This window comes from Hippopotamus amphibius, chromosome 12 (genome assembly GCF_030028045.1).
Source record: "Hippopotamus amphibius kiboko isolate mHipAmp2 chromosome 12, mHipAmp2.hap2, whole genome shotgun sequence".
In the NCBI taxonomy this organism is placed as follows: Eukaryota; Metazoa; Chordata; class Mammalia; order Artiodactyla; family Hippopotamidae; genus Hippopotamus; species Hippopotamus amphibius.
The window spans coordinates 55,554,165-55,574,637 of NC_080197.1; the positions used below are offsets into that span (position 1 = coordinate 55,554,165).

Here is a 20,473-nt window from a genome sequence, read left to right on the forward strand (position 1 = left end):
TAATCAGAAAGATAGGGGCAATTTAACCTAGAGCAAATGGCGTATAGAATTTAGACTGACATTAGGGTCACAATTACAGAAGAAGGTTTCAGGTTGATATAATTAAATAACCAAAGGCACAGAGGTAGAACTTGTCTGTTGGAATGAGGCATCAAAGAGTAGGGATTTGTAAGGAGGGAGTAGTAGTTTAGGGCATGATTATGGAGGGATCATTAATAATATTGATAAGTTAGAAAGTAGAATTAATATGCCTTGTTATAAATTGCCTTTAAAAAAATCAGAAGTGAACTTTTTCTTGGAAAGTTAAATTGTGGATATTGCCACAAATGATGAAGAGCTTGCCTGTTTCCCTCTGATTCTACAAAGTAGTTAAGTTTGTCTTTGAATTGGTGAACATAGTGCCTAGATAAAATTTCTTGAATTACTCTTTCTTGGTTAATACATTTGGGAATTACAGTGACATTGTTTAGCTCATTTCAAAACTTGTTGATTTTATCATGGTATTTTCCTAGCAAGATTATGGGCTTTGGATGCTTGGATATAATACTTAAGCTGTATGTCTTTTTCATTTCTTCTTCTCTTTTACATAACTAAGTTTCATGCTGGCATCATTTAAATGATTTTAAGTCCTAAAATACCATTTTGTACATGTGATAGATTGCATTGTATCCATTCCTATAAATGTAGGTAACTGTAATAGAAAAATACTTGCAATTAGTGAAATTTCTTTATACTACTTTTGAGTAAAAGTATCATATTTAAATTTTTTAGTTTGACTTATAGAAGATTAAGTGTAAATTATGAATACTTGTTTTTAATGGCATTATAAATTTGTTCCTTGCTCAAAGAAAATTTTTTCAAATTATGATGTAAAACCCAAGAGAAGTTGACAGTGCTAGTGATTATGTTTTCCTTTATTCCAGGCAATATTTGATCTTTCACCACAACAAAAAGAGTGGCAGAGGTAATAAGTAAGCAAAGTATTGTGGTCCATAGAAATTAGATCATGCTTTGTCTATTTTGTCTACTGTGAATTATTCATAGATTAATATATTTCTCTAGGTATTTCTTTGGATGAAATATTAGCAGAGTATAGTATATAATGTAATCTTTACTATTTCAAAAATTTTATCAGGCCTTAGGAAAGTTATATAATCTTTTCTCTAATGTACTTTGAATCATCAATACATTTTAGTTTTCATTTAAAATTGTATTAACTATGTAAAACATGTTAAAAGCAATATATGATCAAATGAATATAAAGGATATAAAGTGAAAGTAAAAGCCTCCTTATCATTCTCTAAAACTAGTGCCACTGACTGGTGGTAATAACCAGAGTTAAATTTCTTGTGTAGCCTTCTAGAAATGTTTTGTTTGTGTATAATTTTCTGCATGTTTCCATATTTACTTATTTTTTCCTAATAAAGATGGGGTCATTCCATACATTTGTTTTATAACTTGCTTTTTCCAACCTAACTTTATATTTTGGACATCTTCCCACTTAAGTACATATAGTGGTACATTTTATGGATAAGCTATAACTTATTTAATTGGATACTTTTCGATGGACACTTAGATTGCTTGCAGGATTCTAATATCAATGCTCCATGAAAATTCTTGAATCTAATTCCTTGTGTGAATGTGTGTGTTTGTGTGTATATATATATTCTTTATGTACTTGTGTGAATATATGTATGTGTATATAAAGTTTCTAGAAATGAAATTTATCTTTTAGAGGATATTTAATGTTTTGATAAATTCTCATCACAAGGAAAAACATTTCTAGTGGTGAGATGGTTGTTGTTAACTAATCTTGTTGTGGTAATCATTTCACGTGCATACATCTGTCAGATCATATGTTTATACCTTAATCTCATGCAATGTTATGTGCCAGTAAAACTGGAAAAAAAATTTTGATAATGCCAAATATCTTCCCCAAATAGTTTCACTTATACTCCAATACTATCAGTATATGAGAGTACTTGTTTCTATACAACCTCACCAATGGTGGGCTTAACCAGACTTTCTTTTATTTTTGCCAGTTTGATGGGTGAAAACTGGTATTGGGCTTGTTTTCGTTAGCATTTCTTTGTAAATCAATTGAATATCTCTGGGTATTTTTTTCCCTTTTGTATTTTGTGTGTGTGAAACTGCTCATTTATGCCATATGCCCATTTTGCTTTGTTGTTGGTTTTTTTCATAATAACTCTAAATGATTTTTTGTATATTACAGAAGTTAGTTCTTTGTTATAAATGGTTACCCCATCCCCACCCTTTTCTTTCTTTTTGGTTTCTAGGCTATGTCTTGTGCTTAAGAAGGCATTACCCAATTTAAGATTATTATAAAAGTATTTTTTTACACCTCCCTACCGCCTTTTTTTTTCCTAGTCCCTGAGTACATTTCAAAGACTTTTCTCCTTTAATTTCCACTTTCACCATTTGGAGAGATTTTAAAATTAAAGTTGAAACAAATGTAACTGAAAAAAATAACTGAATGTTAGGTGTCCCTAGGCTTCTAGTGCTTTTAGTAGAGAGCCATCCGGTGATGAAATACATTACTTTATTCCAGAAATGTTAAAGTGAGAAGTCTCCTTTCATCTGGAATTTTATTCAGTGTTCAAGACTAGTAATAAGTGAGAGAAGAGATTGTGTTTTTACTATTAAAATGATAGACATTTTCTATTGTAGTAGCGTTTTCTACATCCCTTCATTTATGGAATATAAGCTCGGTTATTTATTAGTATATTTGAGGCAGAAGTTATACACGTACACACACACACACACACACACAGAGTTTGGTGTCATCAGCCTCTTTTCCCACTGCCCAGCACTAAAAGTTGAACTCTGTGTGTATATATATATATAGTACCTGTAGTTTTACTGCCCTAAAAATCCTCTGTTTTTGTCTGTTCATCCCTTCTTTCCCTCGGTATAAATTTTGTACTTGCTGAGTTTGAACTCTAATACAGGTGACTTTGAATGTTAGTTATTTAAAGATATAGAATTAAAGGAGGTAAAAAAGGATTATATCTAAAGATACAAAGTTATTGCTGAAAGTGGTAGAAATATCAGAGAGAAGAAATACTTTTATTCTTCGTTTTGTTGTTCAAAATAAGTAATTTCATGAGTTATTATAAATGTAACAATCCTGTAAAAAAAAAAACACCAAAAAACCTTAAGCAACTAATGTGTTTTAGGTGGCTAAGTATATTTAAAAAGAAAATCTAAGCATGTATACTTTGTTCTCTCTATATAATCCTATACCTCAGGGGTCCCCAGTCCCCACGCTGTGGACTGGTGGTGGTCCATGGTCTGTTAAGAACCAGGCCGCACAGCAGGAGGTGAGCTGAGGGTGAGCGAGTGAAGCTTCATCTGCGGCTCCCCATTGCTCACATTACCGCCTGAACCAGCCCCACACCCACTTTCCATGGAAAAATTATCTTCCACAAAACCAGGCCCTGGTGCCAAAAAGGTTGGGGACTGCTACTATACCTTGTATGCTGATATTCTTTTAAAAAATTATAGGTAGAGTATAATATTTTGTTTGGTCTTGTCATAGAATAAAGGTCAGGTTTCTTTGGAAAAGGCAGACACCAGGTGATAGTAGATGTCATTGTGGCCTGGTCTGTAATGAAAGTTGGATGCTCAGGTTGTGGGTTTATACCTCAGTACCTGCCCCTTTCAGTCCATCGCATCTATTATGTGGTCCCTTATTTGTCTCATTCTTTGTATCTATAGCACTTTATTCAATGCCTGACAAAAGCTAAGAAATTTTAGAATTGCTACGCTCATGCATGAAAGATGAACTTGGATTTTCATCTAAATGAACAGAAGCGCTTTCTTGGTGACCCTGATTCCACCAATAATGAACGTGTAATCAGGGTCCACATGTTTATTATTGGTGGAATTAGGCTTAAGGAACCCAGCTAATAGACCTCTGACCACACTCTCTCATTTTTCCTGCTTTCAAGGAAATGACCAAAGACTACTTGGTACTTCATTTTAGAATAAAGTTATGTAATAATAAATACATGGCTTAGCTAAGTCAACAACCCATTGCTATTTTTAGAAGAATGTTGGCTTTCTCTATGTGTCTTACTGTATTTTTAAACTATTGCTTGTTTGTTTTGTATTTAGGATGCTACAGCTGATTCAGAGTAGACTGCAAGAAGAACATTCACTTCAAGATGTGATATTTAAAAGTGCTTTTAAAAGTGCATCAACAGCACTTCCACCAAGGTGAGAAATACATATATTTTAAATGCAAGACTATTTATTAAGATTTTACTGTGATATAATTTTAGTATTGGTTTACTTCTTTGAATCTCATATTTCTTAGAGAAAATGTAATCATTCTGTATGAGGAAGATGTCTTATTTATTTTTTTTTTTTGGCTGCTCTGCGCGGCACGTGGGATCTTAGTTCCCCGACCGGGGATCGAACCCACGCTCCCTGCAGTGGAAGCACAGAGCCTTAAGCACTAGGATGCCAGGGAAGCTCCAAGGTGTCTTTTTTGCTCTTAAATTTATGGCCTGTGATATTGATCAGGATTATCACAAATAATATTGTTTCACTTTCATTTAATTTTTCTCTTTTATGTGTGCATGGTATACCTTCATATAAAATTGTGCTAGGTTTTAAGAACAAATTAATTGCATTTACCATTATGGGAATGTATAAACTTTGGTTAGGAATTTCATGTTTTTATTTCCCTTTTTTTTATCTTTTATAGATTAGAAGAGCTAATATTTGAAAATGCTATAATCATGAAAATGATCATTTAAATTTAAAACTATACAGAGGTTTTACATTTGTTTAGGAAGAAAATGTTATTGTCTATTTGAAGTTAAGTGGTATGGCCCCCCCTTACTCAGTCTTTTTCCCATCCCTTCCTGTCCCCTAAAGTGCCAGAAACACATGATAAAAGTATATCTTTGTTTAACTAGTAATTCTTTACTTTTAATTTTCCTTCTCTCATTAGACTTAGTCCTCTGGTTAAATTTGAAGAATCAGGAAATTTTATATTTGTGTAAATAATAAAAAAAATAATAATAATTATTGTAATTTTTTTATTTTGTAGCTGTTTTTTAATAAATATGTAGACTTCAGAAAACTGCTATTCTACTTTTGACATTTAGAACATTACCTAGAAATTGATCTTTAGAGATTTTTTTCCCCTCTATAAAATTTTCTCCCCAGAAAATGGTGACTATATTGAATGTGTTGTAAGTAATCCTAATATGTGTTGTTGTAACAGGGAAGATGATTCATCACAGCCTCCAGATGCTTGCAGAATTCACGGTCATCTATACGTCAATAAAGTAGCAGGGAATTTTCACATAACTGTGGGCAAGTATGTTCTTTTCACTTACTGAAAATACTTGAGACAAGTTGGCAGTTTGGTTAAAAGTAAATTCTTTGCTAATCTAATAATATATAACTAGCCACTAGAGGACTCTTAAAATGTATATTTTTGATGTCTTCAGACTGATGTTTCGGCCTTCAACCCCAGGATAGAGAAGACTACTGACTTTAAAAACTACTACTTCAAAACAAAAGGAAAACAGTCATGCCATATTTCATATATTAAAGTATATAAGCTGGTAAATATGAATTAAAACCATCAGCTTGCCAAGTTTTAGTAGCCAGAAAGCTCTTACCTAGACATTTCATTGATTTGTTGATTTTGTTGGATGATATTAGGTTTTTGTTTTGATTTTCCTTTTAGTGATCCTCATCAAAATATAATCCCTGATCAATACGAGACAGATACTTTGATGTAGTTAGAAATGTCTCTGGGATAAAGTTAAAATAGGTAAACATTAAGGAAAAATATCAGATCACCTGCCTTCATGAGCAGAGTCCTGCACAGAAACTGTCATATAATAAACACTTGGTAAATTTCTGAATGAAAAAATAGATTCTCTGATTATCTTTCTGTGCTTTTCTCCCTCCCTTCCTTCACTCCAGCTAGAGTTGCAGAGCTGAACAATTTTTCATTGCAAAAGACATTTTTTGAGTACTTGCTATTTGCAAAGTACCATGCGAAATACTAAAGATGAAACAGTGAAAAACAGAGAAAGGGTTTTTTGCCCTTATGATGCTGACATTCCTTGAGAGAATCTGAACTTTAAACAGTGAATGACACTAATAATTGTTTAATTATAGTTGTATTGAAGCTATAAAGGAAAAATATGGGTGATAAGAAACTGTATAACTAGGTACCTGACCTACTCTGCAATTCAGTGGAGACTTTATTGAGGAAAACCTTTGAACACTAATGGATGATTAGGAATTTTATATATAAAAGGAAGAGAATGGTATCTAGATTGAGGGAAAGGCATAAAGCAGGCCGTAAAGCATGGCTGAAGATTTTTTTAATATATATAGAGAGCATTAGACTTCTATGCAGAATTTTTTCAGTGTTTACAGTGGTCAGATCAAATCAAGTGCTTGCTTTGTTTTTGTTTTTGTTTTTGTTTTTGGCTGAGCTGTGTGGCTTGTGAGATATTAGTTCCTCAACCAGGAATTAAAGCCCAGGCCCTTGGCAGTGAAAGTGCCAAGTCCTAACCACCGGGCCACCAGGGAATTTCTCGCTTTGTCTTTGTTATCCTACTTTTCTTTTTTTAATTTTATTATTATTTTAAAAATTTTATTTACTTTTTTGGCTGCATTGGGTCTTCATTGCTGCGCGTAGGCCTATTCTTCGTTGCGGTACACGAGCTTCTCGTTGCAGTGTCTTCTCTTGTTGTGGAGCAAGGGGCTCTAGGTGTGTGGGCTTCAGTACTTGCAGCATGTGGGCTCAGTAGTTGTGGCACGCGGGCCCTAGAGTGCGAGGGCTTTAGTAGTTGCAGTGCATGGCTTGCAGTAGTTGTGGCTTGCAGGCTGTAGGGCGCAGACTCAGTAGTTGTAGCACATGGACTTAGTTGCTCTGCAGCATGTGGGATATTCCCCGACTAGGGATGGAACCTGTGTCCTCTGCATTGGCAGGTGGGTTCTTAACCACTGTGCCACCAGGGAGGTCCCTTCTACTCTTCTTAACATTCATGTTTTGTTCTTTAGTAGCTGTTGCCAGGACCTGTTCTCTCCATCCCCAATGCGTGGATGGGAACCTTAGAATTTCATGGTATCATATAGTCAACAAATAATAGTTAGCTCAAGGAAATTTAGAAGGTTTTATTGCACTTCTGGATACAAACAATATCCTACTCCAAAGCTAACTGAAAGAGGGAAACTTTGACAAATATTATAGAAACCTCTATATTTTGGCCTTTGTTCTCAACTTCACTTATCTCTCCATGTGATAAGTCATGTCATCAGTAAGAGAGGCCAAATGAAAAAGCAGTTGGTTTGTTTCTTATCTTTATCATATCTGGGATATCAACTCTTAACCCCAATTAAGCAAAATGTTATCTCCCAGCAAAAATATATGGATTCCAAAAAAGTATTCAACTACTACTATTATAATTTGAATTTCATTAGTAAGTTTGTGAAAATTTGTTTTCTCTCTTGTTATGTAACTACATAATATCTTCAGTTTTGCATCTTGGCTCACAGAACCTGAAATATTTACTGTCTGACTCTTTACAGAAAATGCTTGCCAACCTCTAGTTTATTGCATTACTGAGATGAGATTTACCTACTTAAATCATAGGCCAAGTATGTTGTTATATTATTTTATATTAAGAAAATTATATAACTTAGGAAAGATCCCCTGTATGATTTTAATTAGTTATATATTTAAATGTTGTTACTTTAATCTTTTTTTCCTCCTTTCAGGGCAATTCCACATCCCCGAGGGCATGCACACTTGGCAGCACTTGTCAACCATGACTGTAAGCACTTTCTGAAATTTCTTTCTGTGAAGATGTCCTTGCAAGAAAAGTGTGTTTTTTAATTTTTAGTGCAAGTGCGAGGTAGGGTTTTGGAATTGGGCTATTCTGAAAGAAGATATCTAAAGGAGAAAATACATGATTGAACTTGCTGACTAATCCATTTTCTCTTGCCTTTAAGCTACCTATGTTTCTATTTAGTCATAGCTCGGGAGTTACTGAGGTTAGGGAGGAGGGCCTTGGTGTGCTTTGTATTGCTTAGTACACATTTCTGCTAATGTTTGTAGATAATGAAGAGAATATATTTGAAGTTTGTTTCAATATGTAAATTTAAATATGGGCACTTAAACACACATATATAAAGTATCAGGTTAGTTTGGTGTAATGATTTTCATAAAACTTAGTTTTTAAAGTCTCCTTTAGAGAACAAAAACAAGTAATAAATTCCATAAGAAACAAGTTTGGTCACGTAAATGTGCTGAAGCAGTAATGTGTAGTAAACATATATCCCGTCAGTTTTATGGACATCATCTCAGTTCTTCTCACAACACAACATGATGATTTGGACTAGAAAAGACTTATTTTTTTCGTTATCATAATTAGATGTCATATGATTTCTTAGATGTTAATTTGTTTATAATTATGAAATTTGCGATATAGCATATTATCAGAATTTATTCACTTCTGTACATTTAATTCCCACATATTTGCATGCATTTTTCTCAAAATAATGTGGTTTTAAATACTGTATTTTATACCAGCAGATTTTAGATAGTTTCATTTGAGAATAGGTAAGAATGTGAACTAATCTGCAACATGTAGTTTTGAATAATTTAATTTCTCTACTTAATTTTTTTTTTTTTTTTTGCCTCTTAGCTTACAATTTTTCTCACAGAATAGATCATTTGTCTTTTGGAGAGCTTGTTCCAGGAATAATTAATCCTTTAGATGGAACTGAAAAAATTGCATTCGATCGTAAGTACTTAATAATTTCTGTTGAAATTTGCATGTAGCCAAATTGTTCTTTGATATGAATACATTTTAAATAACCCTCTTCCTGACCCCCTTGTAACAGATGAACAGATAAATCTTCAGATGGCTTAAATGGTTGATCCTTTTTAAGTGGAGATGTGTATGGAGAGAATTTGTTCTAGTAGTGGATGAATTTTAAATGGTAAAAAATGAGCCGTGGAACAGAATAAGAAATTAGTCAGAAGTAAGCAGGAGAAGGAGTAGAATTTAAAAGCTCTCTAAATATATGAAAGGTTAATGTGTTAAGAGGGCATAACTACTCTTCTATGTTCAACAAAGAAAGAATAAAAGCAAAAAGTTTGAACATTATAAGAAGGATTTTGTTCTTTGTATAGGTTGAAAGTTCTAAAATGTATACTGTACTTACCATACCAGAAACCTCTCTAGAGAATTTTATAAACATCAGAAACCTAGAGTTTTTCTAGCATGGTTTGGTATTAACACAGTCAGAAGTAGTACAGATACCTTTTATTACTGTTTGTTTCAACCATCTATTCCATTTAAAATTTCAGTTTATGCAAATATGGATGGATTATTTCCTTAATTTCGTAGCAAGTTATCTGTTCTCATGTTTTCTGAAGATTTTTTGTTGCTTTTCTTCTTAAATAGTCATAGTGTATAACATGCCTTGAGGACATCTAAAGCTTCCTGTGCCACTAGGAATTCTAGCCTTTGCAGAACTGTAATTAAGGATTTCAGTTTTTATTAATTCAAATATATTTATTAGTGTTCTTTTCAGTATTTTACTCTTTTAGCATAGTGTTGTAATCAGATATATTAAAGATATTTTCCTTAAAATTCATGAGTATTTTGTTTGTGTGGGAATGTCTCACTCAAGGAAACTTGAGTGTACTAAATTTGGAAATGTGTGAGTACAAACATTTGGAGAATTATAAGCTTTATTTTGCATAATCTCATCTTTAAGTATGTGTTCATTCTACATCAGAGTACATTAAATATTACATGAGATGCTCATTTGAAAACATGTTGGTTAATACTTTGTTTCAGGATGCTAAAATGAACTATAAATTTTTGTAAAGAAGCAGATCTAAATATGAACATTAATTTTCAAAAGACTCTTTAAGTTTACTTGTTCCTAAATTCAGGAAGACTAAGAGGTATTTAGAGTTATTGTATAAAATGCAATAATATTGTAAAAAATGATGAATGTCAGTAGTTCATTCAAAGCTTTAAAGCAGGTATACTCTTCTCCTTCCTAATATATGTTCTGTTGGGCCTCTTTCGAAAAAGAAAAAATTCAGCGTTACAAATCTGTTGGATTCAGGTAACTACCCCCTCCTTAGTGTAGGAGTTTTGAGGGGGTTACTTAGCAGTGATATCTTTAATGCTGTATGGATTTGGACAGACCTATAACCCTAGGAACAATTTGTGGGGCTTGCAGCAAAATCTAATGCAACAGCATTTCCTCCCCTGCATGGCCATTAAGTTATCTGACAAACTTGTATATTAGACAAATAGGTCTTTAGTAGTTCTCTGTCCATAGCTTAAAAGGTTTCCAATTTTCCCTGTCACGTGTCTTTGACTCTCATTGGCACTTCATTCCTCATGTGGTGAGGTTTCCTTTGTCTCTCATTTTTCCCCTCAAGTCTAATTATCCCACCCATGTGTACAGCATTGGTTATAACCTCCCCACTCAGTTTCATCTTCTTTTCATAAATACTTGGTACTTGACCACCTTCTCTGATCATTTTCAGCTTGCTATTTTTGTTTATGATATAATAGAGATATTTGTAAAAGCCTCAAAAATAAGCACAGATTGAGCAGTTCACATTACATCAGAGAACAACTCAAAGGATGAAAGATTGTGCACAATTGATGATCCATTTATTGGTGGTGGACAAAGCTGAAATCCTTTTGCTCTACTGTTATCTGTGATAATGTTTAGTTTAGGATTTAAGCTGAAATTAATAATAGAAGAACTGGCCAAAACCTGTTTATGTTTTTGAAATTTATAGTGATACAAGCAGTAAGTGAAATAAGACATGGTGAAGTTGAAACAGGCTTTGCTTTATTTTGTTAGAAACTTGATTAACATTAGTGTCGACGATACCATTCCTCTTACCTCTCCCTGCTGTCTACAATTTTACCTTTCCCTCTCCTATTCGGAATGACACTGAGATAAGAGACAGAGAAATTGAACTGACAGAAATAAAAATTCATTCATGCTGAGCAAAAGAAGCTAGACACACAAAAGTGCAGACTGTATACCTCCATTTATATGCAATTCTAGAACAGACAAAACTAGTCTGTAACAATAGAAGGTAGGTTAGTGGTTGGCCTAGGGCCAGAGATAGAGGGGATTGGCTGAAAAGGGGTTCAGAGGAACTTTTTGGGGTGATTAAAATGTTTTATATTTTGATAGTGATGGTCATCACATGGATAAAAACATTTGTCAAAATGTATCAAACCATACATTTAAAACTGATACATTTTCTTCATGTACTTAGTTATTATAGACAATTATTACTATGTGACGTGAAGTACATTGCAAATATAATGAGGCCCTGTTCACTTACCTAGCTGAAGCTATAGATAAAGCTAGTTCTAAATTTTCTAGACTGTAGACCTAGAGAATTAATATGTTTTGTATTATGTGAATTAATTGTTTAAAATCAATTAATAATTAGTAATATACTGGTATTTATGACTTGTATTAAACCTAGAAATGCCTAATGACTATATAAATATGATCCTTTTGATTACTTAGTAATCCCAGGGTATCACTGAGCAGTTTCTTTGCTTATTTTCCTACAGTGGTATTGATTCTTGGTGTTTATCCAAAGGCTACATTTTTTTTCATATATCCAATGGCTAATTTAATTTTGGTTACTTATTTATCTTGAGATATTAGTAGAAACTGAAAATGTGGTGGCTATACTATTATAACTTTATTTTTATTAGTTTCTGTACTATAAAGAAATGCTACTTTTATTTTCCGTATCTTATAAAAGGATGGTAATGATTATGAAGGATACATAACTTGGTCACTAGCTCATCTTTTTTGATATCTTCCAATAGATGTGTGTGTATCTGCGTGACTATTTTATGCTTACTGAGAATTTGTTTTACCAAGCGTGAATATATTGCTTTCATTGCTTCTTTCTTTTATAATATTTTTTTTAGACATTAAGTTATATGTAGCATTAAATTTCAGATTAGATATATTTAATAGAAGGATGATGTATTTGGCAGTAGTTTCATTGCTGCTGAATTGATGGAAAAAACTACATTTTGTTTTTATTCTAGACAACCAGATGTTCCAATATTTTATTACAATTGTGCCAACAAAACTACATACATATAAAATTTCAGCAGACACCCATCAGTTTTCTGTGACAGAAAGGGTAAGTTGAATTCAACTGGTAAAATTATTTTTTTTAAGCATTTTATAGCCCTGCTACAAAATTAGGTTGGAGTTTCAGGTAGTGCCCTCTCCCATTTAAAATTTGAAACGCATTGACATTTCATTTATTTATTTATTTTTAATTTTTTAATTTTTTGATTTTTTAAAATTTGGCTGCTTTGGGTCTTTGTTGCTGCGCATGGGCTTTCACTAGTTGCAGCGAGTGGGCGCTACTCTTTGTTCTGGTGCGCAGGCTTCTCATTGCCATCGCTTCTCTTGTTGAGGAACATAGGCTCTAGGCATGCGAGCTTCAGTACTTGCAGCACTCAGACTCAGTAGTTGTGGCGCATGGGCTTAGTTGCTCCTTGGCATGTGGGATCTTCCTAGACCAGGGCTTGAACCCATGTCCCCTGCGTTGGCAGGTGGATTCTTAACCACTGAGCCACCAGGGAAGCTCCGACATTTTATTTTAAGCAAATAAAATATCACAGATACGTATTAAGTATGTTTTAGAGTAAGAAAAGAAGTAAATTTTAAAAATCTGAAATATTTTCTATTCAATTAATTAAAAAAATTATTAAACTGTGATATTATTTTACTCTTAATGTCTTAATTTTTAATATTTTCCCATGTATTGGTATAAGCAGTTTTTTTATCTGCCAGCAGATTTTCTGATTTCACTGTTATTTATTTTTTAATTAATGTACCTATCCTGGGACATGCATGGTTATTATGACTCATAATAGCAGATCTAGAGGGTTTGCCTTCCTAAGTTAGGGCTTTACATTCATCTAATTGAGAGGACAAGTGTTCTGCAACCTTCAGGTGGAGTGGCCTTATAAATAAATGTTGACAGTGAGAAGCAGAATTTTGGAATTGGGCAGTTTAACAGATTTCTCATCTACTCTGGGTCATGTTTTCTTTCTTTTTTTTTTGTTATTAATTAAATTTTTTTATTAAAATTTTTTTTTATTTTTATAAGCTATGTTTTCTTATTGTGTTCAAGAATGGTGAATATTCAAATACTAGTATCCAGAAGAATTCCAAAATTTAAGTGCTTTAAAAATATTGCTTTCCTCCATGTGAAATTTTTCTTTAGTCTTATAACTTATGTTGAATATATCCTTAATAATTGTAGAGTTTTCCTTATTCTTGGGAAACTAAGTACTAAAGTTTTTAGGGGTGAAGTTCCATGTGTTTATAACTTTTTGGATGGTTCAGGGAGAAAAATCAAGTATGTATAACTTGTGTGTGTGTGTGTGTGCACACGTGCATGCTTGTGGGCACATGCAGAGAGAAAGAGAAACTAGATAAAGTGTCTACTAGTATATATTGTGCTATTTAGCATTTCTGTATGGGTGGGAGATACCATTTCTTACTAAGGTTGCAACACCTGAAGGTCAGGCAGTCTACACAGCGGCAAGGCTTTGGGGAAAAGAGGCACACATACATTGCTAAGGAAGTGCAAAACAGCATAGTCTCGTGGAAGGGAGTTTGACAATATCTGCACAATGACATGCATTTACCTTTTGACCCAGCTATTCCACTTCTAGAAATTGAATCCAAAGGTGCAGTGGAAAAAAAAAAAGTGATGTGTGTGTTAGACTATTCGTTGTGTTATTTGTAATGGCAAAAGACTGGGAACAACCCAGGTGATTACATCCATACAATGGAGGAACAACTTTAGAAAAGAGAGAGAGAGAAAGATATCTATATACTGATATGAAATTATCTCCAGGATGTATTTTAAATAACAAAAGTAAATCAAAAAGAAAAAAAAAAAAAGAATCCCAGAGCATTTGACCCTTGCAGGGTGTGTTTGTGCTGATAGAGCAACTATAATAGTTGTATTTCACTTAAAAAAAAAAAAAAGGAGTAAAGTGTTGGTAAAGTGGAGTTTGAGAAGGACAAGGCTGACCTTCATTGGTCCTAGACCAAAAGTGAGTCATTATGAGTCTTGTTTTGTAGACACTGTGATTCCTAAAACAACATCCACTCATGTAGGTGGCGACAGTATATTTATAATTTTGGCATAATATTGAACTTACCAGAACTTTAAGATGAAGTCACTTTATGTGGGAAACTTGATCAATGCCTTATTACAAAAAGGCTTTGTAATGCCCACATGAAATTGTTTTCATTTCCCTTGTTACTTGTCTTCCTGAAGCTTGCAGTTTAGGAAGTAAATTGCAAGTACTCAGTAAAAACAGATAGGGCCTAACACAAAAATCATAACAAAGCACTGTGGTAGCATAGTTGTTTTCATGCTATAATAGAAATTTAATAGAAGTTTGCAAACTTGATTTTTGAAGTGTAAAGAGGATGGAATGAAACAATTTTCTCAGTGTGCACACTGTGGTAGGTTTATAATTTTAGTTACACTCCTTTTAAGAAAAAAAATTCCTTTAAAAACTGAACCAGTAGCTCAAATACTGGTATCTTTCAAATTAATGCGTTATGTTTTCTTCCTGTACTATATCTCATATAGTTTAAAATGAACAACAGAAAGTGAAATTGTTTTTAAATCTTACCATTCAAATGACAGAAAGTAAATAGAATTATTTTGTAAATTCTTAGCAAAGAAATATTATAAAAAGTATGTCAAAATAGGAATGTAGTTTTCCTTGCTTTGGTCAGTGAAGAATGTGCCATGTAGCTTTAAACTCTTGAGTTTAATAGAAACCTTGTAATATGTAAAGGGTCTTTTTGAGAAAATAGTAAGGAATGATTCTGTTCTTTTGATTGCTTCAAAAGCTAACCATATACAGAATACAGAATGATTTGCTTATCTCTGGAGAGCTTGGTCTAGTAGGACAATCCCTGAACAGATGTGGGTGTCCCTCTTGTTCAGCAGGGCTGGAGGGCCTTGTTTTGACCGTATCCGTTGTAACCTAATGACGTGACTGCTGTTTGTCTCTTCCTCCTGTCTTCCCCCCTTCCTTTAGGAACGTGTCATTAACCATGCTGCAGGTAGCCATGGAGTCTCTGGGATTTTTATGAAATATGATCTCAGCTCTCTTATGGTAACAGTTACTGAGGAACATATGCCATTCTGGCAGTTTTTTGTAAGACTTTGTGGTATTGTTGGAGGAATCTTTTCAACAACAGGTTAAGATTCATTCCTTTTTTTGTCTAATTTCTAAAACTTGTGCTAACACTAAAAATCAAGATGCTTTAAAAGGGCAAGAAATATATACATTCTCATGTTTTGATATTTAAAGAGCTTTTTCTTTAAGATTTAATTTCAAACCTTGAAAATTGTATTGATTAAGCATTACATATAACTAAGTTTACTGCATTCAGTGATTTACAGATTACTTAGTGTACTAGAGAAAGCCTGAAATTGAACCCAAGTTCTGTCATTTACATGGTGGTAGCCCTGTGTAGGTCACCTACGTTTACTGAAATTGTTTTCTCTCTATAAAAATGAGAATAATAATATCTAACTTGCAAGTGTGTTGTAGGATTAAATGAGAAAATGCCTAGAAATAGTAGATACTTTGGATGTAAATTTTCTTTTTCAATTCAGATATTTTTAACTGTACACAATGTAAAATTATACCTTATGGTACGCTGAACTATGTAACATGAAGCCAAATTTTTTACTCATTGTTTTTATGACTTTTGGTCTTTTTGCCCTAAGATTATGGGATTCTCTCAAAGATAACTTGCAGAATTGTAACTGTGAAATTTTGAAAGTATAATAGGTAAAGAAAGGAAACAGTTCCTTTTTTATCCTAACTTCTATTTAATATTACATGGAGTTTATATAGTTTGAATTACATTTTTAAGAAGAGTGAATAGCTTTTCTTATGAAAGTTTTTGTCACTGCTTTATTTAGATTAATTTAACTTTGTGGTGCTAATATTTATTTTTCAAAATTGTGTGGGTGTGAGGTATATTAAGCACCTTTGAAAAGATTGCTTTGTCAAGGTCATGAATTATGTGGCCTTGTAATTTTGAAAAGAAATTCATTTATTTTAAAATTCAATTGTCTTGATATTTTTAACTGCAGAAGTGAATAAAGCAAACTGTTTCCTTCCTTGTCTATTCCATTATAATTAGTTGACTTTTTTATTCTTACAAAATTAGGAAATAAAAGGAAGAAATTTCATTAAAAGCATAATTTAATTAAAAACATAAACTGAATTATTTTTTATTACAGGCATGTTACATGGAATTGGCAAATTTATAGTTGAAATAATTTACTGTCGTTTCAGACTTGGAGCCTACAAACCCGTCAATTCTGTAAGTGGTGTAGTATAAACGGTGCCGATCCCTAAGTCAGAGTGTCAGTGTTAAATCTAAAGAGTAGCTCTTGCTGCCTAGAAGGAAGTTGCCCAAAATAAAGTGTTGTGTTGAGAGGAAATGGTGTAAGGAATAAAACTAATGCTTGGGTCTTTTTGTTCCTCCCTAGGTTCCCTTTGAAGATGGCCACACAGACAACCACTTACCTCTTTTAGAAAATAACACACATTAGCACCTCCCAAGTAAAGGAGAAAAACTTTTTGCCTGAGACGTAAAACCTTTTTTAATAATAAAATATTGTGCAATATATTCAAAGAAAAGAAAATATGAATGAGAAGCAGGAATCACCCTAGGGAAAAAAAAAAGAAAAAACCCATACTGAAATCCTATGTGTTGTGTCTGTTACAAATGTCCTATAAGAAATTATGCAGCTAATCTAATCAGTGAATAAGCCCAACTGGAATACTGCATTGAAGATGACCCCTTCTGATATTTTCATAGCAAACAGGTAGTATCAAAATCAGACCTTGCTTCTTGATGAGAAAGACCCTGAAGGAAGAAGTCAAATCACACCTAAAGAAAATGGCATTGATAAGTGCAAATGTTTGCATCTCTTTGTTTTTAAAAGATATGATGTCGGAATAAAATATGTAAAACATATGTAAAACTAGTCTAGACTTTAAAAAGTGTGGTCAGGTCACGTTGTTAATAAAGGAAAAGAGGGAGGGGTCCCTATGTTATAGCCATATTACTGTCAAGCCATAATGACAAGACCATTTATCCAGTAATTCAGCCTTAGGATGGTAACTGCTTTTCTTTAAACTCTGGCTATTGACTTTTCTGATTGTTCAAGGTAGGGTCATGAGGGACTAAGATGAATTCTTACAGGGGCAGGTACATAGATGCTAGAATATGTAACAGAGGTATCATTCACAAATTGTATAGCGGGCACTTATACAGGGAGAAGAAAGCACATGTTGAAAAAAGATGCTAAGTTTCCTAATCTGATCCTTATTATTGGTATACTTTGGGAGCAGCGGGTGAGTAATAAAAAGATCCTCTACTAATGATGAAAATTACCGGTTCGTAAAAGATTAAGAGGAAAAGTAGCATATTTTGTATGTTTTGTGGTGAGTGGGCAACAGGGTAACTTTAAATAAAATAGAAATAAGTAAGACAAGGTAATGTCAGATCTGAGAGATTATCATATTAACAATGTCCGTTAAAGTGTAAAACTGTATTATGAAAGAAGTATCTGCATTCAGAATGTCCTGAATGGGAATGATTCTGTATTAGATTGTGTTGGTCTAGCTTTCTTACTATTTAAGGATTGATTTTAAATTTATAGACTATAAAAGACTGAAAATAATGAGAGGGGTGTATCACTCAGGTGCTGTTAAAACTAAATTTGGAGTGTGTGTGCCAACATCATTTTCCCTTTTGTAATACTTGATATTAGAAGAATCATCAACCATTCCTCATGGTTTAAGTCATTTAGGGAAATGGGGAAACAAAATTCCGGGTAAGTAACAAGGGCAAGACTAAACGACATGATTTAAAATGCTGGTTTTTAGAGAATAGGACATCACAAGTTAAATTTTTCAAATTGCTTTCTTTTAAAAGGTAAAAGAAAAAAGATGTCTTCTTCAAACCAGTTGGGGCAGATAATGTAAAGGAGAGAAGGAGAAATACTGATAAAGCTACTTCTCAGTAAAGCTTATGTGAAATGGTATTTTGCAGATAACGGCAGTATCATTGTTTAAAATACACAGTTTGTCATTAAGAGCCATTAAATTAGCTGATGAATACAGGTGATAAACATGCCTTGAAAGGTTTTTGAATTAGAAAATATCAAATAATGAAGGGCCATCTCTGTATTTCTGATTTCTTCAGATATTAGTTCCAATGAAGGTAGACTAGGAAAAGGAATTTTAATTAGAATTAGAATTTTAGCTGTTTTAGACTGAATGTTGGTTCTGTGAATCTGTTTGTCAGCAAGTTCAAGTTTCATGGTTTTTTTTTTAATAGGGGGAAAATATTAATTTAGAATTGTTTTATTTCAATTAGGATTATAACAGTTAAGTATCTTTAAGAAGAATTTTAAAAATTATTCTGGTACTTATATATGATTTTTGTTTCCATGTTTTCCAAATACCATATTAAAATTTTAATGGAGTTTGTCCCATGAAACTTGTCTATAAAAGGAATTTTTGAAGCAAAATCATACTTTGCCATTGATTTCCATTTTAAAACTTAAGAAAGGTTTCCACCTGAAACTCCTCGAATAGTCAAGGTCAGATTTTGGGCCATCAGAGTATTAAGATTCTGACCAGCCCTTTGTATGATGGATGATGAAGTATCCTTGCGTGTTAGGATTTATCGGGAGTTTCTGACCTCACCAAGAGTTTCTTTTCCATTGCAGAGAACACTGTACTGAACTAGGTGTTATGTAGCCTTGGCATGTGCCTGGGGGTGCCTCTAGTAGGATACCCAACTTTATTACTCAATCCTTTTTATTTGATTAGGGCATTCATAATATTTATGTATACATATTCCATCCTAAATATTTTAAAAGTTGAGATCTCAAATTACGTGAAATGGGTTTTTTCAACTATGTTTGCATATATTAGCCTATAAAAAGAGATGAAATGTTTAGGTGAATAATCCTCTGCTGGAGTATTTGTATGTTTCAGACTACCTCGTGGGAAAAGGTTAACTCAATATTAGAAACACAAAATTATTTCTAATTCTCAACTTAGAGGATTAATATTACATTTTTCTCATACACATTTTATGATATAAAGCACTGAATTTTTATAATAAATAATTTGCTAATGTAGACAAAGTTTACAATCTTTAATACTAACTTCGGAATTCATAGAGGAATAACTAAGATCTAATTTTTTTTTTTATAAATTTATTTATTTTATTGGCTGTTTTGGGTTTTTGTTGCTCCACACGGGCTTTCTCTAGTTGAGGTGAGCAGGGGCTACTCTTCATTGTGACGCGTGGCCTTCTCATTGCGGTAGCTTCTCTTGTTGCAGAGCATGGGCTCTAGGCGTGTGGGCTTCAGTAGTTGCAGCACATGGGCTCAATAGTTGTGGCTCACGGGCTTAGTTGCTCCGCAGCATGTGGTATCTTCCTGGGGCAGGGATCGAACCTGTGTCCCCCTGCATTAGCAGGCAGATTCTTACCCACTGCACCACCTAGGAAGTCCCAAGATCTAATTTTTTAAGGGTATAAGTAGACATGTTATGCATTGTCTTTTTATGTCTTAGGTTAATAATTTAAGTACCAAAAAGTAAACTTTCATGCAACTCCTTTGCTTCAAAATTTAACACTTTTAATCTTAAACTTAAGTTCAAAATGCATATTTTTGAATGTTCAGAAATTACTTAAACTTGAGCCTTAGGCTCTTTAAAATCTCATCATGCCCTTTATCCTAGTACTTAAGTTCTTCCCTTTCTGTTTGGAGCTGTAGCAAATCTTCAAGGCAAAGTGAATCACCCTTCATCAGCACTATCCAAATAGATCACTCTTTGTTCACTACCTGATAGTATGATGCCTGGAGTAATATCCAAGTATTTCTTTACTGTAGTTCTCCCCCCACCTTTTGAAATATTTTAGTGATGATATCACTTAGCATTATATTAAGAGTAGGAAACATACTACCTTGGGTTTTTTTGGTTTTCTTGTAGTTTTTTTTTTTTTTATTGTGTTGTTTTAAGAGAAAAAAACCACAAAAGACTCATTTAGTGTCTCAATCCTGAACATTTGGACTCTAAATAAAATAAATTGTACAACAGTTTCTTTGTCCTTTTACAATCATGTACCCCCAAATAAGCTTCAGTTCCTTATATTTAAGTTTCTTTTTCCTTCTAGGAAAACTACAGCAGTCTTTATCACTCAGTTACATTTCCTTTCGCTTCAGATGGAGCTAAATTGCTGTATGAGATTGGATTTATTCTAAATTTTTCATGTTATGAATGAATGAGTG

The 20,473-nt window shown here is 33.2% G+C and overlaps 1 protein-coding gene across 3 annotated transcripts in view; it reads left to right on the forward strand.

The window, feature by feature from the left end:
* Positions 1-17,134, forward strand: part of ERGIC2 (ERGIC and golgi 2) — a 35,247-nt gene extending 18,113 nt beyond the window's left edge. For 2 of the 3 annotated variants that reach the window (XM_057702015.1, XM_057702014.1), the window contains 9 exons: positions 924-964; positions 4,138-4,239; positions 5,258-5,353; positions 7,780-7,835; positions 8,709-8,807; positions 12,132-12,229; positions 15,174-15,336; positions 16,394-16,476; positions 16,646-17,134. In XM_057702015.1, the coding sequence (XP_057557998.1) occupies positions 924-964; positions 4,138-4,239; positions 5,258-5,353; positions 7,780-7,835; positions 8,709-8,807; positions 12,132-12,229; positions 15,174-15,336; positions 16,394-16,476; positions 16,646-16,708 (801 nt within the window). In that variant the 3' untranslated portion in view covers positions 16,709-17,134. The remainder of the gene's footprint in view (positions 1-923; positions 965-4,137; positions 4,240-5,257; positions 5,354-7,779; positions 7,836-8,708; positions 8,808-12,131; positions 12,230-15,173; positions 15,337-16,393; positions 16,477-16,645) is intronic. The other variant, XR_009048401.1, reaches the window with a different exon arrangement.
* The last annotated feature ends 3,339 nt before the right edge of the window (positions 17,135-20,473 follow it).